At 36.3% G+C, this 25836-nt stretch overlaps 2 protein-coding genes across 6 annotated transcripts; both read right to left on the bottom strand.

Moving 5' to 3' along the window:
* Positions 1-337: 337 nt before the first annotated feature.
* Positions 338-17099, bottom strand: LOC122036149. 3 transcript variants are annotated; one of them, XM_042595370.1, is made up of 18 exons: positions 16551-17099; positions 15835-15914; positions 14240-14290; positions 13598-14128; positions 13240-13512; positions 12429-12494; positions 10165-10341; positions 8030-8081; positions 7666-7953; positions 6010-6120; positions 5733-5924; positions 4736-5011; positions 2452-3072; positions 1604-2115; positions 1458-1518; positions 1310-1378; positions 1001-1214; positions 338-903 (listed from the first exon to the last, which is right to left on the bottom strand). In XM_042595370.1, exons 1-17 carry the CDS (start codon positions 16788-16790, stop codon positions 1128-1130), a joined length of 3687 nt encoding a protein of 1228 aa, XP_042451304.1. In that variant the 5' UTR covers positions 16791-17099; the 3' UTR covers positions 338-903; positions 1001-1127. The 3 variants fall into 3 exon arrangements, with proteins under 3 accessions (XP_042451304.1, XP_042451305.1, XP_042451306.1); XM_042595371.1 differs by having other exon boundaries at positions 13240-13494; positions 16551-17092; XM_042595372.1 differs by lacking the exons at positions 338-903; positions 1001-1214; positions 1310-1378; positions 1458-1518 and having other exon boundaries at positions 1828-1997; positions 16551-17095.
* A 3890-nt stretch (positions 17100-20989) lies between these two features.
* LOC122036150 (probable serine/threonine-protein kinase PBL7) lies at positions 20990-24104 on the bottom strand. 3 transcript variants are annotated; one of them, XM_042595374.1, is made up of 5 exons: positions 23915-24104; positions 22985-23196; positions 22563-22752; positions 22084-22475; positions 20990-21575 (listed from the first exon to the last, which is right to left on the bottom strand). In XM_042595374.1, exons 1-5 carry the CDS (start codon positions 23982-23984, stop codon positions 21255-21257), a joined length of 1185 nt encoding a protein of 394 aa, XP_042451308.1. In that variant the 5' UTR covers positions 23985-24104; the 3' UTR covers positions 20990-21254. The 3 variants fall into 3 exon arrangements, with proteins under 3 accessions (XP_042451308.1, XP_042451310.1, XP_042451307.1); XM_042595376.1 differs by lacking the exon at positions 23915-24104 and adding an exon at positions 23672-23877; XM_042595373.1 differs by having other exon boundaries at positions 22084-22752.
* Between the last annotated feature and the right edge of the window lie 1732 nt (positions 24105-25836).

The following is a 25836-nucleotide window of genomic DNA, read 5'->3' as shown; positions in this document are numbered from 1 at the left end:
AAGTCTATCCTCCATTATTTTTCTTAAAATTTTGAAGAACCTCCATTCTTTTTCTTAAAATTTTGTTTCTTCAAGACCAGCAACTTTAGCAACGAAAGTTGTAAGATCAACGTAGTAACATATCCTCTCAGATGAGTCTAGTGGTTAACACATAAAATGTTATCATCATAAGATCTGGAGTTCGAATTTTAACAAAACCAAGATAAATACCTCTCTTACATGTTAATCATTATTCCAAAAACTAATAACCACTCATGATTTACCTCCTCTATGTTAATCTTGAGACGGATTAACAAAAACACTGGGATAGAAGTATTCATCTTTTGCCACCAAGATCAACGTAGTAACATAAATACATTTAGAGCAGAATAAAATCTGATTGATGACAGCAAGATCGACGTAGTAAACAATATTGCATTACAGGATGGAAGTTTACTACTGCAGTTTGGATACTGATATGATCTTCAGTTTTTTAGTTTTGAGACGATACAAGAAAAGAACCACGTAGTTCTTAGACAACTTCAAAGGAGAAAAGAGAAAAAAAAAACAACATTAATTAATTATTAGCCGAGAATGCCTCTAGAAAAAACTGCATATAACTCGGTGTCTCAAAATTTCAAAATCAGATGCGTACAAGAGAAACTAATTCACATCGACGAAAATCCATCTTCAGGAAAAGATGAGATTATCTACAATCGTGCCAATTATGAGATGCTCTCTGAAAATTCGCATAGAATGAACTCTGAGATTCAAATGGAGTCGACCACCTGAATTTGAGAAGATTGTCTTTTGCTATCCATTTGTTAACATAAATAATTGGCAGATCAATTAGGGAATGAACTAGGTTTCTATACACATCGCCATTTATCTGGAAGTGCTAATATACAACTAGTGACCAAAGACCTGCCAGGTAAACAAATCATTAAAAATAAGGCAGTAAACACCATGGGCTGACAAAATTTAGCAAGCATGAAGCAATGAAATTAAGACATGCAATCACCTTTACTTGGCAGAAGAAAATCCGATCCAGACTGTCTGCTTGTTGCACCTTCTAGCAACACTAAGAATGAACTGGGTACGGATTCCCATTTGATCATATTTTAAAGTTGATGTTTTACCAGTAGATGTTACAAGAGACTTCCAAGGTCATTTGACAGCTGCAATATACCGTGCATTTGCAGGTATGGGTTCTCCAGAAGTTTTTCATTGTTGCTCTATCAAGTACAAGCACAATAATTGATTAGTCCACATGTTCATATACTCAAACTATTAGTGTCTACGGTGATGATTCATGTCAAGCCTGGTGTACCTGTTGTGCTTTAAAAATAAGACTTTGAAGCATGCGCTGATAGGTTTCTGGTTCTTCTGTCATCATTCTCTGTGATTCGATTGTGAACTTGTTAATATCATGAAATCGGATCAGTGGTGAAGTCATAAATGATAAATTTATGCCATACCTTCAAAAGAAAAGCAGCAGAATAATATGCTACTCTTGAATCCATGTCATCCATGAGACCTCTGTAAAAGAACCAGTATCATCAAACAGAAAAAACAACACAACCATGTAGCACCCATGCCATAATGAACTGCAAGTGATGGGTACCTAAAAAATTCTTTTCCTTCAATCTCCAAAAGTGCTCCCTGATCAGCAGTACATTTACCAATTAAAAGTAAGAGGAGAGTGGCTCGTATGTCCGATGTAGCACCTGGTATATTCCCTCCTCCCTTACTGCCGACAGCAACGCCTAATGCAATATCATCTGTTGCAGCCCCAGCAAGCTGTATCAGTGGCCAAAAGAACAAGGTTGCAGGAACACGGGCTAGTAGCTGCATAGGTGCAATTGCATGCCCTCGAAGAAGCAATGCTGCCATAGAAGCAGTCTCACAGATTAAGTTATCTCGATCGGTATCATTCAGAGAGTCAGCTGTCTGTGGAAGCTTATCTCTTGATTGTTTAGACCTCGGTCCTTCTAGTGACACATGAGTTTCTGAGTCACCTTCACGAACATGAGTTGTGCAATCAAACAGATGATTCAAATCATTGAAATCAACAAAAGGAACGCGTGTGGTAGAGTGAAGCCTCAGGCATAATTGAGCAAATAATATATCACACATCTGCAGATATAACAATTAAGTCATAATATGTTTTAGGTCAACACATGCATGAAAAAATAGAGATAGAAGCTGAAAATGCTTTAGAAAAAGGAAAAAATTGGACACAAAGACCACGTGTGAAGATTGAAGCATTCTTGCTTGATCTAGCTGAAATTTTACCATAAATAATTTCAAAGAAAAATTTTCTCCTGCAATGGTGAAGATAGCTCGATTATAGATGTCTATACTTACAAGTCTCTATAAGATTCAATAGAGCAAAACTGAAAAATTACTAAAATATCAAATCAATCTCATAGACAGAACAAATGAACAAACTATTAAAACATTTATATCTACCTTCAAAATGCTGATGTGATCAGTCTCATTTATCTGAACCACCAGTGACAAGGCACTTTTCATTATGTCTATGACTGCATTTGCTTTGGTTAGACAATTTTCAGTATGATCACCTACACTGCTTTCAGCACTTGTATCTTGGAGCTCAGTTTCATTGAGTAATAATTTGCAACGTGTAAGAAGTTTCTCCAGAACAAAAAGAAAGCCCCATCTAACAAAATTGTGCTTTGACTTCAAAAGCCCACAGAAGATACTAATAGCCAATGGAATTTCTGAATAAGCTGAATCTTGACTAAAAGCATCAGCAATTTGCTGCTGAAGGTTTTTAACATTTGACAATATACTTCCATTTCTACTCTCACTGATTTCCATAAGCAGCAATTCAACAAGCCAAATGTACCCATGATGACGATAAGCAGACCTCTCTGAGTGAAGAAGGGAATGCAATGTAGCCCATGAAACTTTAGCTTTCTCACCAATATCAGTTTTGGAAAGGACATCTTTTATGCTCATAAAAGACTTGCAAGTTTTTGTAAGACGGATCATATATGAAAATTCACTGTCTAACCTTGTGAAGGTACTCAAGGTTGTATCGAGTTTTCTTATTATCTTGTCCAAAAGCTACAAGATAAAAAACATCCTGATCAGAATGATAAACATGCAACCGGTTTGTTCTAAAACTGTTTTGAATCATCAAGCCACAACCAGAAGCCAAAAGAAAAATTAAGATGCAAAAAAGGGCGGCCAATATAGTGATAATAACACAGAAATGGAGAAACTACCAAATTTCTAAAATTTCACTTGAGTGATTATAATAAGATACTGAAATTTTTCTGAAACTAAATCCTGACCTAACTTGGATCAGTTAGTATTTAATTTATTCATCTGTCCAATTATGGCTTTATTGGGTGAGAAGGGGATCGTGATTGTGATTCCACCTCTTCCCTCATTGTCTTTAATTGCATAGTGTAAGGACAAGCGGATCTAATTTTTAAAGGCCATTTGCAGTGATCAGATTGTGGTGGCAGTGACAACACGATCAACAATAATGTTTGTCGGCTGAGGTAAGATTTTCCTTTTCTGTACAATTGATCAATGATTTGATTGTGTCATAAGTAATATATTGTTGAATACGATTGAGTTGAGGTGTTCGACTAATTTCTACAAAAGGTCATACGCTGACCTACGGCGCTCCCACACGGCTGGCCCCACACCCATCTGTAGAGTGGCATAAGGTATTGCGAAACTCCATAATGGGAGTATTGTGATTGAATGTTGAATTTATAACCCCTCTTGATCTCAAAGTTGTGCCATCAATTTGGCTCAAATGGCCTCTTTGTTAAAAAAAAAAATGATAAACCTAGTTAGCCTCAGTGACTATCCCTGGGTGATCGGCCGGGCCTCAAGAAATTCTCCCACCGGCCACCAAGATAAATCGGGAAGTGCGCGCGGCGGCCAACCCAGAAGCCCAGCCTCCTTTGATTGTGCTCTCCATTTAGAGGAAAAATTCCTCAGCAGATGCCTAGGTGACAATCTAGATGTCCTACCACGACACCATAGCCCAGGGGAAAATGGCCTCTTTGTTAGAGAAGCTTAAGATCAATGATTTTGAACTATAATCAGTGGGCTCAATGATCTGAATCAAAGTGGGAGATTTGTTGTTAATATGTTGTTGGGATTAGTTTGTTATGTTGAAGGATTTTCATCTCCCTTTTGTTGCATATGACTTCTGCAAGGTCTATGATTGCAGTTGAGTTTTACAGTTGGCTATCTTGTTCAACTTGCATGTGTTATGTTTCTTGTGATGAAGGATTCCTTGGACCTTTTGTCTTCAGACCAGATTTTCAAATCAACATTGAATGTAGATTAATGTTCAATTATTTGTCAGATTTATTATGGTTTATTTGTGGATTGATTTAGTCCTAGGGCAGTTGGGTATGTGTTGGGTTTGTGGATGTTGCCGATGATGCAATGATCTTGCCAAAATAATTGTGGTAGGAAGTTAAAAGTTATCTTCATATATTCATCTTATTAGCGCATAAACAGTATTTGTTATTAGCACTTAAAATAGTATTCAAGGCTTAAAATTCCAACTTATCCTAGAGTTTCAGTATATTGTTTGGTACCATGTTGCCATTGTGACATATGATGCAGTGGCAAATTAGAGATGAAAGGAAGAAAGAGAAAAAGGAAAAAAAAAAGGAAAAATACCATTTATTACAATATATAGGTTAGTAATCTATCTAATTTTCTACAACAAAAAAATACCAAGATTGGAAGCTACCATATTTTGTCGCTCGTAGTTTGATGATCTCAACAAGGCTGCGGAGATGGATCTTTTCAAGATCTCCCCGATACCATCTACACCGTGCTTAACTGCGATATGGAAAGCTTCAGGGGCGTTAGCTAGCATAAGCATTGAGACAAGAGGTTGGATGTCGTCATACATATATGAAGATGCTCCATTAGTCAAGCAAACTTCATTTATCTGATGTACAACATAATCAAATAGGACAAGAAATAGATTATCCTTTTCTTCCTTTGAGTTTGCCTTTGAATACTGCATAGAGAAGATTGATTAGTCAAATGTACTCTAACTCATTCAAGTATAGCAATAAAACAAAGTTATGGCAGCTTGTTGAGTTACATAAGGAATTTGGATGTACTGCTAAACAAATAATGGTGATAGAAGATAGATCAGATCAACAAGATACTAGAGTGAAAAAAAACATCCCACGAGCAATGTTATATTTGTATGCCTTTAGAAGAAGGCAAAACAATCAAAACAAAAGCATTGCCATTTGTGGCAAGGCATTGACAACTTTGTAGCATCACACAATCTGTAGCTGCAAGTTGAGACGGCCTATTGTGAACTGGCACATATCAAAATATAGCTACCCATATATTGACATCAAAAAGATGATCTTTTGCTTAAAGTATGCAAACTACTAGTTATCACAAAATAATCAAAGTAGTTACAATCAAAAAGGAAAAAGAAAAAAAAAACATAAAACTCCTACAGGTGATCAGATGACAAAACAAAATTTTATTAATACTCAATTCCACTTTGAGTTTTCAGATAAATTATTGCAGAGATACTAAGAATAAGAAGGGGTTATATAGTAAACTTTAACAGATCTACATCTTACATTGGCAGGTAATGTTTGTGGAATCATACCACCAATTCACAGTTGAATTGAACTTTAAGAAAATTCTCAAATAATCTGTAAACATATAGTACTGACAAAATTTAACTTAATAATGATGGATTGAAAGCGCACCTTTAAACAAATAAAGTCAATTCCCCCAAGAAGATCTACTTGTTCAACAAGAAACTTGGGAATATGCAGAGCATCCATTGGAGGATCATTTGAAGTTTGATAGAACATGTTACTTAGAATGCAGATAAGTTTGCAATGAACTACCTCTGCCCATGAATATTCATTGCTGATCTCCAGAAGGGTCTTAATAACCTGCAGCGAGAAACCAAAGATGATAATGATATAACTTTAAGGAGATGTCTGTAATCAAGAAAACCTGATGTTCAAGTGTTCTCACCCTTATGTCAAGACCAGCAAGTCTGTTCCTTAATATTTTTCCATTATCACACACAAAATAGAATAAACAACTAAGGGCAGATGCCCATACAATTTCTTCACTTTCTTCCATCTGAAACAGAGAGAGGTCATATAATACACAGGAAAACAGCAACAGAAGAAAAAATAAAACTGTAACATAATCCAAGCAACAACCAACAAGATAGATACAACAACAACAACAGCAAAACCTTATCCCACTAGGTGGGGTCATCTATATGTATCCTTCTATGTCATTGGGTTCTATCCCCTACTATATCATCATTTATATTTAATTAAATTTTATTTTATTTTATTATTGCTAATCAAGTCTTTTTTTATCGTCCTCTTCCTCGTTTGATATGGACATTTGTCATAGTTTCACATTGCCTAATTGGAACATTTATTGATATTCTAAGTACATATCCGTACCATCTTAAACATGTCTCCTAAAATTTCCCTCAATAGGTGCAACCCATCTTTCTCTCTAATATTTTTATTTCTTATCATGTCCATCCTTGTATGTCAACACATCCATCTTAACATCCTCATCTCTGCAACTCTCATTTTCTGCTCATGTCCTCGTGTCATAGCCCAACATTAATGCACAATACAAGCATAGATGTTGATGACCTATCAAACATTTCCAAGTAAATACTGGGTTAAATTTACCAAACTAGAAAGGATTCCTGCCCAAAATTAAGCAGACTCAGAAAACATAGTGATAAACATCAATTTGGTTTGAAGCACAAGAACTTGGGCTTGACCATCTCCATGTAGGCCCAAAATATATTGGAGCTTCTCCTCTTTTTGTTGAAAGGGAGCTTAGTCTCAGGCTCTCAACAAGGCTGAAACCATCATACTCCCAACAGCACCAGCATTGTCGTAGTGGGTGCTTAATAATTTAGGATATCATCAGGGGTTGGTGAGGGAGATGTCAAAATCGAAGTAGAGCGACAAGCCCACAAGCTGATTGTAGCGAAATTGAAGGTGGAATGGCAAAGATGACATATCAATTTGGGGGTGGATTTACAGTAGTAGATGCAATGTGAACCCTGCATAAGCTTAAGTGACCGTATGAGCTGCACATGCAAATGCTTTACAAAATAGTAGCTACAACAAGCATCACAATTGTGGCGAAGCATAAAGTGAAGGTGGTGTCTTTTTCACATAATCAGGGTGAGATAGGAATGACAATTGACAATTGAGAAAGGTTGTAGGGAGGCAAGAGAAGAGCATAGTAACAGTGTGGATGACAAGTGAGAACTGAGCTAGGCTGTAGGGAGGCAAGGCTGTAGGGAGGTGACAGAAGAGCACAAAGGAGGACCGTGTAAGTTGTAATTATTGATTCTCATAGCATCCACAAGTGAAGAAGAAAAACTAGAAAGACTTGGTTATGGGTAACAATACATGGAATGGGGTGAACATATTAAACCAGCACTATCCAATAAGTCATCTGTATCAGAGCTAATCGATATGTATGATGTTTGTATATATGTATGATGTTTGTATCTCTCCTCAATAAACTATCAAAGGTTGCAATTTTTATCCCAGTCAGTAAGATGTAGACGAAAAGGCACAATCCCGTAAATTTTAAAATGATTGCAAACTGACAGTTGCAACTGCTATATTTAATTACCTGTACAAGAAGACGAAGAACTTCGAATAGTATAACTAAAAGCCAGGACTCGAAGTTATCAATAGCTGTAAAAATTCTCTGCTGCATATCAGACTCATTATTCATCTTTTCTGGAGTTGTAGGCTGTTCTTCGTCATTTGAATAAGGTTCTTGCAAAGGTTTAACTGCTTCAGGTGAGGTAGGATCTTCAAGTAGCATAGGCTCCAGTAATTGTGCATGAACACCAAGGTTTAAAATAAAATCAAATGCACGAGCCCTGGACGCCACTCTCGGAGAGCTAAGCATGCCCTAAAATCATCATAAACAAAAGAAAAATGGTGACAAACACTTCCTAGTCTATTAGATTACTGAGCAAGTGCAGCACCTCCAGCATATAAAGAGCGAGTGGAGTAGCAGTTCCAGGATCTGCCATGAACCTACAAAATTTGATCATACATGACACCAGAAGAACAGAATGTGAATTTCTTAACATTGAATCAACTTCGGCTCAAAATTTGGATTATTGAATTAGTTTAATGACTTGAAGCAAGTAGTAGAAATAACAAAATTAATACCAAAAACAGAAATGATTCAGAGATGAGGATCCTGAGAATCCTGATTCTAACAACATTTGACTTTAAAAAGTTAAAAGAATAAAATATTCAAATATTTCAATCAAAAGAGGAACTGCCAAATAAACGAAACAGGTTTCCCTTTCCATAGTTTTCCAGCATATATAATTTTGACTGGTGACTATAAAACCTTTACTGCTGCTAAATATCCTTTTTTCTTCCAAATATTTTCATGAATGCATTTTTTGACATGGAAGTATGTTTTTAGGAGACTGCCATTCAAAAAAAGGGTTACTTATAAGTGAATTGTTCTTTTAATCATTATCCATATTTATTTTGTAGTAAAATAGTAAAAAAAATTCAATTTTCAAACACAAAAAAAAAACCATTGAAAACATAAACATATAATAAAATTTATATTAATAAATTGAAATAACTCGTCTTCTCAAGCAAATAGGCACATCAACAAATTTCTATTGTGAGAATGGATATCAAGAATATCTGCTTGGTTCAGGAGACCAGGATATCTAGATTTAGTTCTTATCATCCGGACTCTTCCATGAATATGATTGGCTTCCTGCTATGTGGTATTTTAGTCAAGCCACTATGAAATTAATGGTTAATTCACAAATCATCCGCATGACTTAATTGTCTATGAGATGTAAATTGATCTGTTTAGTCAAAGTTTTAAAGGCATATACAATCAAGCCATGTAGTACATAGATGCATATGAAGGTGCATATGCAGCAGCTGACAGGATAAGAAAAAATCAATATTTATAACTTGTTATGATTCAATCATATCAATATTAACTCGGATATTACTCAAACAAACTAGCGATTTCAGGTCGCAAGACCCCAATATTGTCATAGATGGAATTAATCTCTTTGCACAAACCTATGCTACATCAGTCATTTATGAGGTGTTTATTTATAAGTAACAAACATGCCTCATTGGAGAAAGGCTTTAGGCCAGAATAACAAGCTAGACAAGTATTTAACTGCTTGCCGTAACAAATTAAATCCTTTCACCATTGAAATTTCATGCATATGCATTCAAGTAAAATGCAATTTAAAAGAGAACACAATCATACAATGTGATCCAAAATTGACTTGAAAGGAGGGAGAAACATAAAATCACAGCAGAAGGTTAAGAGGAAAACATAAAAATAATTGACATCAAATGTCTTCTTTGAAGAAACAATTTACAATTTAATTAAATTTATAATAACTTTCAACATCAAATAATCAAATTTATGTTGAGAATGAAAAACAATATCTTGGATCACTAATACTTCAGGGCAAAAAGAATGTAGTGCCGAAAGATGTAAATAATCTCTTAGGGACTTATATGAAGTAATCTAGAATTAATTAACGATCAAAAAAGGATAATAGTTCTGGTCAAACAAGTAAACACCAATTTGTATTTACCAATGGAACAGGGGATTGTGATCATTAGCATCAGTCATCATTTGCCAATATCTATTTTTGTCAACCTTTTCAAATGATACTGGATAATACAGCTCATAAGCTTCTCGGTATACTGACAACCTGACCCAACCATGTGTTCAAATAAAATCCTTACTAGTCACTTAAAAAGGCATAGTTATTGAAACACAAAGGTGAACCAGTGCATAATATGCATAATCTACACCAAATAAATGCTAGCCGACCCCACCTAGTGGGATAAGGCTTGGTTGTTGTTGTTCTTGTACACCAAATAAATGCAATTCTATTCATTTTCTCATCCAGCTTCACAAGACATTCATATTAACACCAGCCTGCTACACCACCTACCATGAGTATCGCTCAGGATACTACTTAGGAGAATAGGAAGTAGCTGGAAATTTCAGTCACGATAGCATAATGATGAGCCAGAGTCATAAATATAAACAAATCAAGGTAGCTGTCCAGTCCAATACAAATCAGCAAGAGAAACTGAAACATACATGTCAATGACAAGCTTGATGAGAACACTGATTGCAACATTAGTAGCAGGTTGTCCAGCATGGTTAGATCGTGATGTTGCATTATTTGTACTTGAGGTAGGGGCAGTTAACTCTGTGCAGACTTCAGCTATAACTTCATGAATCTCGGCAAAACTTAACCTTAAAGGTTGCTGTTCACTAGCACATGTTAAGATGATAATTAGACAAATAATGGATGCAAGATTCACACACATGAGAATGAACAAAAGCATTAGAAAAAGAGTCAAAGTTCTTCAATACTTCCAAAAAACTAAAGCTTGCATTCAGATATTATTTGCAAATATCTGTTACCTGATACCAATCTTCATACTGTTGTTAATGTATGGTATTTTTATTGTAAATTCACTGCCATCATATCCAAATAAAGCTACCTATGTTGGTATGTTCTTTACATTACATGTATGAAGAAACTCATGCACAACTACACCTAAACATTTGACAAAGCTATACGGCAACCAACCTAAATAAAATTGTAAGATGAACTGTCTTGACATCTTGTTATCTATCTACATAGATATTGTTTGTGCTCAGATCAATAAATGCAAAATATTGCCAGACCAAGTGAATTAAAAGTTACTTTTAACCAACCAGCAAACAATAAAACAACAAAACTTGTTAATCAAGAACATTTCATCATTGCCCAAAATAAAACTCATGCAAGTGAAAATTAGCATTTACACTTGCAAATGGTTCATAGTGAAAATCTTAAGATTTAACTGACCAAAACATCAAAGAAGTTTCTATTACCAATAATTTGAAATATTCAATGTAGAAGGTCCACAACATAGCCCAGTACAATTAAACTCAAGGAGTTGATTCATGTGTATACACAATATCTCAAAATCTCATACTATTCATAATCCTTAAGTCAGTCCTTAAACTATGGTACAAGAAAAACAAGATACATTTCACTTCAGATTGAGGCACATTTAAATTCTCCTTTATAGGAACTGGACAGGAAAATTAATAGTTCAAAAACTGTCTATATTGATTCACAGTTATCTCTTGATCCTACTGTCATCAATCCCTGAAACAATTTGATTAGACTTGGTTATGACTTACGACAATCATAGCTTAGTGAGAACTGATAGCAAATATTGGATGTCAATGGTTAGAGTTGGCCTTTTTAAAGAACACTGGTAATCATAAGTAAGATCTAGCTATTACTGAAGGCGTCATTGCAGCAGTATAACTCATCAGAATCCTGGAAGAGACTCACTATGTCAAGATTGTAGCTTTTGATTAGCTTGATGTTATTAATCAGGAAGGATACTTGTTTCCGGTTCTCGCCTGTGGCATCATGTGATACAATTTCCATGTTTATCCAGATTTGTAGAAATTAGCCACACATAGCCAAACAGCCCTCAGCCCTCCTCACCTGAAGTTTGGATTGTATACCCCACTTACATCCAGGCCAACTACAGCTGTACAAAGAACTTGTCAAGGATCTTAAGTTCATCTTCATGTTTGTGACACGGACTCAATCGCCTTGCACATAACATCTAATGGTAATTTCACATACAACTCCCTCCCTGTTCAGACTCTAAATGAATCTAAGAGTATATGACGGTTTCATAAAACAAGGGAATATTAAACACCATCAAGTTAAGTGTTTTCTTCATATAAACTCCCAAGAAAGACTGATACCACAAGAAGAACAATAGGCTACTTCAAATGCTTAGGATACCTCCAGACGACATTTGATCATAAAATGTTTTGTTGTTTAACATTTTATCTCAATCCCATCCATGCTAGGAGATGAGCCAGTAACCAATAGCATTGCATTCATCTTCCAGCAATGATGTGGTTATGGGTGGCATCAGAAACAGGTGAACTTTGTAAGACGCCTCCTCGACATCACAGAATATCTAGGCATTCTAGTCCTTACACATCGCCTTATCCCAAAAGGATTTTCGGGGATTCAATACCTATATTACCATGTTATTTTCTTTCCTGATATTGAATCTCATTTCTGTCATTTTATTTCTTTCCTTTTCATTTATGGTTTTGTAACATTTTCAATCAACCAATGATTTCCACATTTTCAAAATGTACGCATCAACCTCCACATACACATTAAGTTTTAGCAGAACAGTAAATCAAATTGAACGAGCAAGAGCATAAATCATACCTAAAAACAGTTGCATGGTAACATTAAACACATTAACATTATTTCCAGACAAATGAATAGACAATTTAGAAGATGAAAAGAGCTTTAATTGAACCTGTAATGTCTATACTGAAATAGTGGCCGAACTCGGGGATGAAATGTGCTGATTGGGACATTATCCCTGAAAAAGAAAATAATTAAGCATACACACAACTCTAATATGACCAAACATTTAGCCTACCACCGACCTAGCAAATAAAAAAATTTAGATATTGTAGATAAAAGAGAAAAGACTAACTCCACAAAAAACTGGCTATCAATGACCATGTTGAGAAATTATTTTCCAAACAATGAGTCTAACTTGTTGTTTACACCAACAGATACGACAACCAATCAGAATCTAAAAGAATATAATAAAACATTTTGTCCATGTTTGATAGTGTTCATGCATTTTCCAAATTCTGTCAAGACAAAGAGTACTGCTTACAATGAACAATTTGATATGGATTTTCCAATGACTCAATATGACAAATAGGAAAGAAGGTGAAAAGTTTTCTTGTTACTAAAGAGTGGTTGAATCAGTTTCTTAGGAAAAATTGTGATGCACATGTTTCACTTTGTCTTTTTGTTTTATGGATTTTTCTTCCTTAGAATTTTTTTTTTGAATATTTTCTGTATGAAACACAAGCTTAATTTCTAACAGGAAAATTTAGAATATACAATATCAACAATCAAATGATGAAGCTTTGTCAAAATTAAAGAGCCAAAAAAAATTCAAGAATGGAAACATATCTCTAAATACATAGAGCAATAAAGTTGTTGAAATGGGATATAAAGTAAATTTAAGGATGCAATTCTAAAAATATGAAAAACAATTGAGAAAATAAAGAAGATACTAAGAAACGGCAACTGACAAAAAGACATACCAAACTTGATTAGGGCCTGCTTTCATGCGTTTGAAGGCTGTTACTGCTTTCAAATGGCTATTTGATGAAATAAAGTTGATAGCCATTGTAGATGTCGAAGGCTGTGGCATGTCAGCATCTGTAAAGTTGTGATTAACATAATACTTCCAAGTATGATCCTTCACTCGGGTCTCCATTTCCCCAATTAAAAGACCTGCAGCACCAACTTCTATGAAACCATGCGTATGAATGTCTTGAGGCTTCATAAAACCATTGCTGGATTGTAAAGAATACCTAGTTAGATTTGCATATATTATGAATATTCCATCAGTTGTAAATCTTGTATAGAGGATGTAAGGTGAAGAGATGCATAAAGTACCTTTCTTTCGTTAAATATGGCATTTGATATTCTCTCTCCCCAAGCCATCTCCATTTAAATATATCAGAAAAATAATACTTATTTCCTTCTCTATTAACTTCTTGAAGATTTGAAAATCCAGGGGATGAAGCAGTAGTTTCTTTAACCTCAATTGAATCCTTACTGCTAACAGCATCAGGACTTAAATGAGAATTAAAAGATCTGCTCAACAAAGATGACAAACTGGGAAGTGATTGTTTCGAAGCAGGTGAGACCATAGATTGTGCAATTGGTTGGAAAGACAATTTTGGTGTATGCCGTGCCACAAGGGAACGGACGTAGTTCAAGGACTTGATAAGTGAAGTAGAAGTGAAGTTGGAAGGCGCTAGTGAAGGAACATAAACGTTTGAGACCTTGGAGGATGTTTTAGCATGGTGTATCAGTGACTTGGACAATTCTTGCTCTCTTCGACTATTTATGGATTCACATTCAGCAATTGAATTCACACAAAAAAGATCAATCTGCCGCAGAATTGAAAGTTTTGGTACATATCTGCAGGAGAGAGACAACAGTCAAGGATGAAAAGCATTTACTAAAAGTTTTCCTCTGCTGTAACAGTAACAATGATGACAATTAGCAGAATAGCAACATAAAAAAACTAACCTGAGTAGATAAAATTTCAGGTAAGTAACACACCTTGGTAGAACTGCTGGACTGGTCCAAAAAAGAGAAAAAAAAATAAGATACTTGTTAAACTTAAAAGTATGATTCATATATAGAGATTCATAATTAAAGATAAAAATAATGCATATAGAATTGAATCGTTCTCAAAGAGGCACAATAACATTCAATAGGCAGTAAAGTGTCAGAGCATCACCTAAATTGCATGTAGGCTACAGCAACAACTCATGCTGAACAATCTTAAAGTCTAAAAAGGGAAATTCAACTGAAGTGCTGGTTTTAAACACAGCTTTCACAAGATTGGTATTGGTCCACCCAGTGTTTTAAAATGCCTAAGCAGGTTTCACAACCACAAAAACATGGATTGAAGGAACACATGAAATCTGCTTATTTCCAGAAAAGGATTATGCAGCAAAATCAATCCCTAGCTTATTAAAATTCAAGCCAAGTTCAAGTTGACATTAAGAAGTAAATTATAGGTATTTCTTAGCTCACTAGGTAAATAATTTCTTATATAGATTATGGAGGTCAATTCACAAGTATTGTTAGATGGTATGCTTTTGTGTTTCCTTGTATACAAATGAGATTGTAGATTAGTAAGCAATAGATGAAACTTTTTCTTAAATTGATTGCTTAGGTTGATTAACTTTATTTATGTATCTATTATATATTTGATGCAAACTTTCTGAATTTTTTGGCACTTGATGTTGCACATGGTAGTCAATATAACTGATGAAGTTTTTTAAAGGCTGCATTTACACCTATACATGTCTGCATGCACCATATGTGCTATGCAATGCTCAACTGTATATCACTTGCATACAATATTTAAAACTAAATCCTCTAAATCTTATACCACTACAAAGTTCCATACAATCAATGGTTTGTCTCTTCATTTATGCTTGACCACTTTCTCAGTGAAGGTATGTAATAATTATTCTAAAGAAGTAGCACTATATTGTATCAATGAAAGTTAAACAAATTTCAGCTGCTTTATTTTCGTTAATTGGATCAATTTCTATGATACAATAAGTCAGTTTATAAAAATGCAACCTTTGTAGCTAAAATAATCGCAAAAATATTTCTCAATGCAGATAATTTTATAATATGAAAAAAAAACACTAAATTCAAAGTAAATCAGTAGCCAATAAAAATCTGCCTGGCACGGCATCTTCTTTTTCAGTCACTTCACAAAATCAAGTTCTTAACAGAGTTTAAAATAGACCAATCAGCTTTAAAATAGACCAACATAAGGCAATATTCTTCTATTGCAAGAGTTAAGTTTCCAAAATCATGGCCATTTCATGGAGAATAAACAGGTAAAAAAAGTAAATGTACATAAAGTAAAACAACAAATTAACTCATATGTACCACAAAACCATGCTTCTACTATCCGACAATCAACTAGTGGTAGAATATTTTTTACATTGCAACAAAATTCATGGCCTTTTCTTTTCCAATTGAGCTTTCCAGCTAATAAATAAATTTGTCAAGTAGAATTTAAACAAAAAACAATTGGTTTTAGGATATATGAATTATAAAAAAAAAACTAATATCAGAATCTACACTAGCATTACCTCCGATCTCTTTCTGCTAGTGCATGTTCTAGAAGCATGATATAAGCCATGTCAGTGGTCGATGAGTTGCCCATGAAGTCCTGTCAGCAAGCAATAACCTAAATGTCAAAAACAAGACAAAACGAAAACAAAGCTACAGATATCTAAACAGTTGGAAACAAAAAATAAAATTAGTAATGAGATACTGATCGATAGAATCATACATTCGCTCAAGAGGAATAATACTATGCTATTGACGTAATAGATTCTAGCAACGGCCCTGGTTTTTGGTACAAGGTCAAGGGCTTGCACATCAACATAATGTATTCGAAGAAGAAAAACTAAATAACAGATGCTATGAGTTAGCAGTTGTGTTAGGCAATTGCTAACATATTGTTATGCGCGAAATTTCCTGGATATAATTTCTATTGCTGATTTGACTACGGAATAAAACGTCAAGCTATGTTAAACTACAACTAAAGGCGATATTTTTAGACTCAAAATACCTCACTTTCTTTCTTTGGAAGAAAAAGTCCAAACCATCCTCAACGGAGCGGAGTATTAATACCGTTGGAAAACAAATAAGAAAGTGTCAAGTCGAAAGTAAAAGAGTTCCTAATTATAATCGAGTTTAAAAAAAAAATAGGAGAGAAAAACATGAATTTACGAGAGAGAAAAAAAAAACAAATTTGCCCTAAAATGCCAAAGAGATCTCGAAATGGGGGTGGGCGACTGACCCGGAGGATCCTCGCGGCCTCGGAAGTCTGCGCCGAGGAGTTCCCTTGCTGGGTAGCGACGGGCGAGAGGCAATCCGCGACGGCCCTACGCAGCGGCTCAGGCAGCTTCTTGGCCGACAATTGCGATCTCTGCGACCTTTGTGAGGTCACCCCGTAGAGCCTCGTCATGGCGGGGGTCCGAGAAGGGCTGTAGCTCAGCATCCACTTGGACGACCCCGGCAGCGCCTCCTCCGCTGGCATCTTCTTCCCGCTCTCGCAAAGGCTTCAGCTCGTGAAGATATCACTCCCTATTCGCCCCGCCTTCGTTATGCCACCATCTCTGCTCAATATTTCCGCCTCTTTCTCCACATTGGGTGCCTCCGCGAGATCGGAAGGGCGAGGAGGGCGGAGATCAGGACGAGAGGATTCGAGGGATTTGGGTTGGGAGAGAGTTCCAGAAGGCACCGAGGCTTTTCGAATCCAAGTTCCAATGGGCGTAAGAGCTAACGAAACCAAGACGACGACCCCGACCGTCGATGGCTTGGGTGACGTGCTTTGGGTGCGTGTAAGAATCGCTGATTTTCTTTTCTCTGCGACGCTGGATAGAGGATTATAGCTGTCAAAGGGACCCACTAATGGCCTGTTGTTGTAGATGAATCACATTCTTCTTACTTCCGGCGATCTAATCGGACTGCTACCCACTTTTATGTCCATGAATTTGGGCCCACTCCTACTCCAATCATGTACCGTAGTATACAATTTGGCACGCGTTTGTACAAATAAATCAATTAACAGGTTAAAGATAAAGACGTGATATTTCTATTGATTTTCGGTGAACTTTGCTCTGAACATGTAATATAAGGGGGCGTTTGGTTAAATGATGGGAATGACTATGGGTTTGAGTTTGATAGTAGGGTAGAATGGGAATAGGAATGGAAATGAAATCCATCAAGTTATATGGGTTTGGTTGATTCCCATAAATCTAGTAATCATTCCCAAAATGTCATTCCCAAACCCACAATCCAAACACTATCTTTTACTATCATTCCATTCCCTCATTTCCAAACTCATCAACCAAACACCCCCTAAGTAATGTCAATTTTGAGTCAAGAAGAGGATCCTATTGAGAATCCTTGATGTTCAAGTTAATCTCCAACGAAGTAAGAAAAAGCAGCAGCGAGAACTATAATGCAACAGTAAATATCGCATGTAACACATATCTCCATCGATACTTTGATCCTTTTTATATAGAACTCTGGAAGCATGCGTACATGTTTCTCAAGGTGAGCAAACATCTCAAAAAAAATTTTTTGAAAAAACGTGTCAATAAAGTGTTCATAACACAGTATCTTAACGGACCGAGCATATCTCTGAAGTGACAGCGGAAGCTTCCGTCATACGATCCTCTGTCTGACTATGTCATCTGTCAACGGTACGAGCTTCCAAAAAGATGTTAAAAGATATTCTGCTGTGTCTGTTGCTTGGCCGAGTGAGGTAGCCGCTCGTCCGAAATTCTGCTATTCATGTGCTGTCTGCTGTCGCGCCGAGAGAGATAGTCGCTCAGCCGGAAGTCCCCTATCCTCGTGATCTATTATTGGGCTGAACGGGATGACCGCTCGCCCGGAAGTCCACTGTCAGCATACTCTATTGCTGAGCCAAGCGGGATAGCCGTTCGATGAGAAATTCACTGTCCACGTGCTCGGCTGATGCCGGACCTACTACTAGGCCGAGCAGGGAAGTAGCTCGGTTGAAATTGAACTCTGTCGATGCTCGATCTTACTGTCTGGCCGAGCGGAATAACCGCTCGGCTCGACTTCTACACATCGTCTATTGAGCGTCGTGTTTGAATGTTTCTCTAGGACATACTTCGCTTGACCGACCAATGCCCTATAAACATTGACCTCCTAAGCTTTGATCTCCTAACCTCCACTGTGATAATAAGATGAATCCTTCATCATCACCGCATCAAATATAATAAAACTTTTTCACATTCAAACCTGTGAGAAAACTTCATTTTAAATTGACCGAGATCGTAGAATTCAATTCAGCGAATCTAACAAATCAAATGACGCTGACAAGAAGTCAAAAAAACAAAGGAAGACGAATCTAGCTTTTGTTGTTTTGTAGGATCTATTCCTTCTCTTCATGTACAACACTCGTCAGTTGTGTCTGTCTCTTGTCAATTATTTTTACATTTTGACTGAGACAGAGGATGCTTTGTTTTACTTTGCTTTGCATTATAGTTAGCTATATCTGCTTCAATGACTGTTTTCATCATCGTATGACTGATCAAGTGATGCCTCATGAAGCTCATCATTGACAAGGAAAAAAGCAGCTCATCCGATGCTTCACCTACAGACCACAGAGATAAGAACGCTGAAATTGCAGCAACCAGACAAATGACACAGCCCCAAACGTTGAGTCACGGGATAAACTATCCAGCATTGTGGAACTAAAACCCATTCTGTGAGAAAGATATTGGGAACCTTACGTCAATGCCTTTTGTCAGATCCCAAAAAAACAAATGTCCGGAAATTAAACGTTTGAGCAGCATGATGATGCATGATCCATGCACTGCAGCAGCACGCAATTATTGCAGGTGTTTGTGTCGAAAAGGACAATGAGTTTTCCATCTCTTGGAGTCACGTTGTCAGAGAAGATGGATGCATGGTCCACAAGGTTTCACCGACAGCCATGCACAGCTTGGTAGAATGAAGAGCTAGCAAGGAGAGCAGAACGAGTAATGTAGAAGACAGACATATAAATGCATCTAGAAATTATAGAGTCCAACAATGTTCTTTGTTTAATAATGATCAGTGATGTGTTAAGTCCAACATCAGTGTTATGATATTGAGATTGACAAAAGGTCGAAATCGAATGCATCTAGTTCCTAGTTTAACTGATTGAACTAAGAAGCCTCATTCAGCTAATAATTTACAGGTCTGATCGATCTTGGCATCCAATTTTTGAGACATTGTCAGGTTCATTATAAACAAGATTCACATTTTGGTCCCTTGTAGTGTTCTCTGACAGAGTACTAGCAGGGTGGTAGGGTGGTTTCCACCCTGAGCTAAGAGAGGAGATGTCCTCCAACCAACAGACCATGGTGGACTGGTGGTTGCATTGCAAAGCTCAACAAGGAAGGAAGGAAGGAGAGCCACCTACCAATTAAGGATCTACATCTGCCGACAAATAGATTGGCTTCCAATTTTCAGATCAGTGTTGGATTTCACACAATATCTTTATTTTTATTTTCTTTTACTCTAATGCATACTGTAAATAGTGTTTTTGGATTAAAATAGTAGAGTTAAAAATAGGAATCTTGTCCAATCTGATGATAAATATAGAATGAAGACAAAAGAACTGGAGAATCCCCTTGTAGGGATAAGATCTTGACTCCTTGTTTCTTTCTTTTTTTTTTCTAGTTAAAAAATGTCTTTCTTTATTGACAAATGACAAGGCTCAAAACCCGTGGGCCATAGTTTCTATCTCGATAGAATAGTGCTACGACTAATTGAACTACAATCCAAATGATGTGTTTAATATTGGCATGCAAACAACATGATCGAAGATGCCAAGTTAGCAAATTGGTAGACTTTAAAAATTATTGTTAAAATCCATATAAATTAACACCATGTCGATTTTACCTTAGCACATTCCATCGATGATAAAGCTAACAAGCTTATTTATTGAAAAATCTTTGTAAAATGAAACAGGAAAATGATGACTGACCGAGATGGTGGAGCTGTTCAAAATATCAAATCATTGAGTAATGCCGTCATCCTGTTCAGAATGAGGGAGTACGTCCATCCAGTCGAAGGCAGCTGGACTGAGCGACTCTGGCTGAATGTTGCCAGCTCTTTTAACAGTCGTAGCTCTGTACAACATCTAGATTTAGTAGAATGGAATCCATGGCTCAAGTGCTGAAAGGCAACTGCTACATGTTTACAGAAAATAAGAGAAACCAAGGTGTAAAGAAGCTGGGACCAAAGAGCTGACTCATTACCTCCGTGTGATAATAATAACATCATCCTCTCTCATGCAACTTGTGTGGGTTTCTCTTCTATTCAGCATGCATGCTTCGATCAGGGAAAAAAAGGGCTGTACGTACGGTTTAGTGGCACAACACAGTCACCCTCCATCATTTAATGCAGCAATTGCTAGGCAGGCTGGCAGAAATAATAAGACACGGCTAGTTGTCAATTTGCTGGCTCAGCTGATGCATTGCATCCTCCTCTTGATGCCGTCCTTTCTCTTGACCAAGCCAAGCCAAGCCAAGGCCAGCCCTACATGTTATTCTATCCAATAAAATAATAAATTCCAATATGAACAATGAGGATTCAAGTAAGCATTTTGCCATTTGTGCACAAATGAGAAGCATTAGCATTAGTTGATAGCTAGTAGACACTGTTTCAGCAAGATGAAACAATGCTTCGATCGGCTTGAGCTACATGACCACGGAAGGAAAAATAATCTCAATATAATATATATGATGTCCAACACGTGGAATTAGCTAGATACAAGGACTAAGAACCACATGTACAACAATGAGGAGAAAAAGAAAATTAAACAAAGACCCAGCTCCGAAAACATGATGTCGTAGCAAGCTCGCCAAAAGGAGAGACAAAAGAATGAATGATGATGGGACCTGATCCATGAAGACATGGTACGACTTTCCTCAATCTGGAGATGATTGGTAACGAAGAGATCAGCTATTCAGTGATTTCACTTTGATGCTCTTGATCGATCTCTTTCGGATCCACTAGGTGGTCTTCTCTCGAGGTCCACTCTTGTCTGAGGCGAGCCTGGTGCTGCCAACTGAGAAGCAGTCTGGTTAGTTTGGTTTTGGGGTTTGTAAGATTGAGAAGCTAGGTAGGCGAGGGCTGTGACAACGTCAGCTATCAAAGGCCTCATGCTAGGCTGTTCTTGCAAACACATTGCCGCGACAGCTAGTGCTTGGTACAGGCCCCGGGCCGGGTAGTGTCCCAGAAGCATCGGATCAGCCATCTGAGAAAATTTCCTCCTGTCTCTGAACAATGGTCGTGCCTGCAACAATAGAATGTAGTTAGATTGAAGGATGGCAAAATGGTTTCGAGCCACAATTACTCTATAGTAGAGCACAATGATACTACTTGTACAGAATCATATTGGTCTTAAGCTAAGGCATGACAGATAGACAGTAAGGAATAATCATAATGGCAAACATCTTCACCTGAGATTCACTAAATAGGAATTTGGATCCATTCGCCAACAAACTCAGGACGATATCAAAGGTCCTAGTCTATCCTAACAGGTCCAAATAAATAAGGATGCATAAAGAAAATGTGCCCAGATCTGAAAAATAGTGCAATGAGCCAAAGAGTAAATTCTAAGCAATGAAACATATGAAGATGAAAACTATGCTAAAAACAAATAAATTGAACAGCAAAAATTGGAAGAGAAGCCTTTATGTGTTTTTTTTTCACTTAGTCTTAGCTAAGTATGATGAATGTATTTTTCAGAACTCTAGATATAAATATAGGAGATTAGATTATTATCATGCTTATGAGCTTACCCATGCAACCAAATTGTGCTCTCCCGCAGCTCTGGAATTGTCAATAGCCCGTCTTCCAGTGATGAGCTCCAAAAGAACCACTCCAAAGCTATAAACATCCGACTTTAGTGTCAGTTGACCAGTCATTGCATATTCCGGGGCACAATAACCATAGGTGCCCATCACTCTGGTTGATACATGAGTGTTATCGCCAACAGGACCGAGCTTTGCCAATCCAAAATCTGATAACTTAGGATTATAATCCTCATCGAGAAGAATGTTAGAGCATTTTAAATCACGATAAATCACAGGAGGACTTGCAGTATCATGCAAATACTCTAATCCTTTTGCTGCACCAGCAGCTATTTTCATTCTAGTGCTCCAATCAAGCCGTTTCTTATCTGGAGAAGGCTCTGTTGCATTCACATGAGCAGACAAATTAGGAGTCCAAATTAAAAAAAGAAAAAAGAGAGAAACGATATGATCATGCTGCAACATACCATGAAGATGATCTTCCAAGGATCCCAATGCCATATATTCATAAACCAAAAGCCTTTGATCTCCATCAGCACAATACCCAATGAGATTAACAAGATTAGGGTGGTGAAGAAGACTTAACATCAAAACTTCTACTAGAAATTCCCTGTTCCCTTGTAAGCCATTGCGATCAAGCTGCTTTATAGCAACAACCTAACAGAAGTTTAATAAATAATTACATTAGCAACTTTACATAGCACTACCAAACGTGAAATGCAAAATGATTTCAATAAAAGACATAAAATACTAGATTTACGTGACAACATTTCAAGTTACAATTCATGAAAAGGAGTATCAAAAGAAACCACTGCTAACAAAATCAAATATGCAGATAATAAACAGACAACAGAAAATAATAACAAAATCACGTGGTGAGATAAATGACCTGATTGCTACTTTCCAACCTTCCTTTATAAACTCGACCAAATCCGCCTTCCCCCAAGAGGCAGTCAGCTCTAAAGTTCCTAGTCGCTGCAGCTAATTCACGAAACGTAAATGTCTGGGCAGCAATCCTTCCAGAAGCACTGCTGGAGATCTGATTTTCGTTCAATGAGCTTTGTTTTTTCAAATCCACAGATGATTTTGATTTCAACTTTTCTGATGCAAATCCAAACAAAAATGTTATGACAACCGTGTGATGAAGGCAAAATTTTCTCATCATATAGCTTATATTTTGCCCATTAACAAGAAATTTATTGTTTCCAACCGGTAGTAGGAGCAAAAGGAGTTCCAGATTTTGAGGAAAACAAATAGGACGCCGTGTTATATTCCGGATACTATGTGAACAAGTGTTGAATAAAGCCCAGATGTGGATACAGTCTATTTCAAAAAAAAACTTGTTGCAAATCAAAGAAAAAAAAAAAGGGGCACCCGTTGTTTGAAATAGCAACCAAAAAATAAAGGTCACGCCCGCATTTCAATGGAATTACGAACATCAACTACTCGATCAGAATCTTGTTCGCTCCCAAATACCTCTCCTTCCCTTCGCTCGTAACCATTACCTCTTCATACGTTACTTACAAATGGAAGCCATAGCAGTAACCCACCAACCAAATCCACCTCACAATCTAACCTTGATTCGTTTTCCAAGCTCACAATGTCCCAGATCGGCGAATCGGGCAGTCAAAATCCAAACCTTTTCGCTGGAAACTCAAATCGTCCGACTAAAATCCAGATGTCGCAAGAAACCATAAACAAAAAGCAAAACACAAAGAAACAATCGACCATAACGATCTTCTACTAGCGACCGAGAAGTAAAAGGGGTGGGAAAATAAAAAAGGTCACCTTGCGACAAGAAATCCCGATGCGAGATTACCTGACGTAGGTGGGATCTGGTCCTTCTCGTCGCTCTTTGGGGGTCTAGTGCAAGGAAAGCAACCGCCCATCGCTCTCCCACCCAATTCTTCTCTGATCTGTTCTCCTGGCGAACCTTGCCCTCGCCCGTTAAGCAGGAGGAAGGAGAGAAGGAAAAGGAAAGTTTGTAAGCGAGTGTTACAGGGCGAGGACTCGAGGAAGAGTGAGCTAGTCTATTTATAGGCACAACCTTTAATGGAGTCCATTTCCAGAGTAGTCAAAAACAAATTCCTTTTTCATGACCAAAAACAAAAAACAAAATCTTTTCATTAATTCCATTTTATAAAAATATAATACTATAATAATAACCCAGTCTCATTCTACACGGTAGAATGGACGATATGAATTATTTTATATCATTAAATTATATTTTTTATTATATCATCATTTACACTTAAATAAATTTTATCTTATTTTATTATAATTAATAAATATTTATTTGATCTTTCACTTTCTTATTTGATATACATATTTGTAATAGTTTCACATCATCTAACTGAAACATTTATTTATCGTCTAAGTACATATTCGTACCATCTTAAATGTAGCTCTCGGAGTTTTTTCTCAATAGACGCAACTCTGACTTTTTCTCTAATGCTCTTTTTTTTTTGCATTCTGTCCATTCTCATATGTCCGCACATCCACCTTTATATCCTCATCTCTGCAACTCTCATCTTCTGTTCATGTGCTCGAGTCATAGCCCAACATTCAACTTCATATAACATAGCAAGTCTAACTACGATTTTGTAGATTTTTTCTTTAAGTTTTAGTATTCTATATAAAACATCTCTTTTAATCCCTCTATTTTACAAAAATGATCATAAATATCTAAAGCTCTCGATTTCGAGCAACTCGTCATCTCTTATCTTAACAATTGTCTCATTATATCTAATATTGTTATATCCTATCTTTATTCTATTAAGCATAAAATATTTCCTTTCTAGTGTTTCCGTCAATATTCTAGTTTAGTATTTACTCCTTCACGCGTTTCATCTATTAAAATAATATCATCTACAAATAACATGTATCATGGTACTATGTCTTAAATATGTGCAGTAAATTCATCTATAATTAGTGTAAAAAGATAGGGACTTAAAGTTTTCCTTGATGTAATCATATCTTTATTAAAAATGTTTCAGTTACTTCGCTTGAAGTCTTTCGTACATATCCTTAATTAATTCAATATATATTACGCTAACACTTCTCTTTTCTAGATTCCCATATAATTTCTCTTAGAACTTTATCGTAATATTTTTCTTAGTCAATGAATACTATGTGTATATCTTATTTTTGCTTCGGATATTTTTTAGTTAATTATCTAAGAAGATGTATAGTTTCTATTGTCGGTATTCCAGACATGAATACAAATTGATTTTTGGTCACTGTGTTTTATGTGTAGATCTTGTTTTTGCTCTCGATATGTTTTAATTAATTATCTAAGAAGATGCATAGCTTCTATTGTTGACCTTTCAGACATTAATATAAATTTATTTTCGATCATCATGGTCTCCTCCTTAATTTTTTTTCCTATTATTATTTTTCAAAGTTTCAAGATATGACTCATTGGTTTAATATTTCTATAGTTTGCATAATTTTATGCATCTCCCTTATTCTTATATAAGAGAACTAGAGTATTTATTCTCCATTGATCAAATATTTTTTTTATTTTCAATATCATGTTAAATAATTTTGTAACTCATTCAATACCTTGTGTTATGTTGGTGTAATTTGCACTAATAGTCTAACTTAGATTTTGATAAATGACAAATGAGTTAAGTTAGGTGTTGTCATGATCTAATGTATTTACCAAGTGTGCAGATTTTGGGATATTCGATTCTCGATTGGCAGTCAGAATATCAGATTCCCGATGGGCGAAATTCGGAT

Source organism: Zingiber officinale, unplaced genomic scaffold (genome assembly GCF_018446385.1).
Source record: "Zingiber officinale cultivar Zhangliang unplaced genomic scaffold, Zo_v1.1 ctg134, whole genome shotgun sequence".
NCBI lineage: Eukaryota > Viridiplantae > Streptophyta > Magnoliopsida > Zingiberales > Zingiberaceae > Zingiber > Zingiber officinale.
Note: the sequence above shows the minus strand (reverse complement) of the source record. Positions and strands in the feature narration are given on the sequence as shown.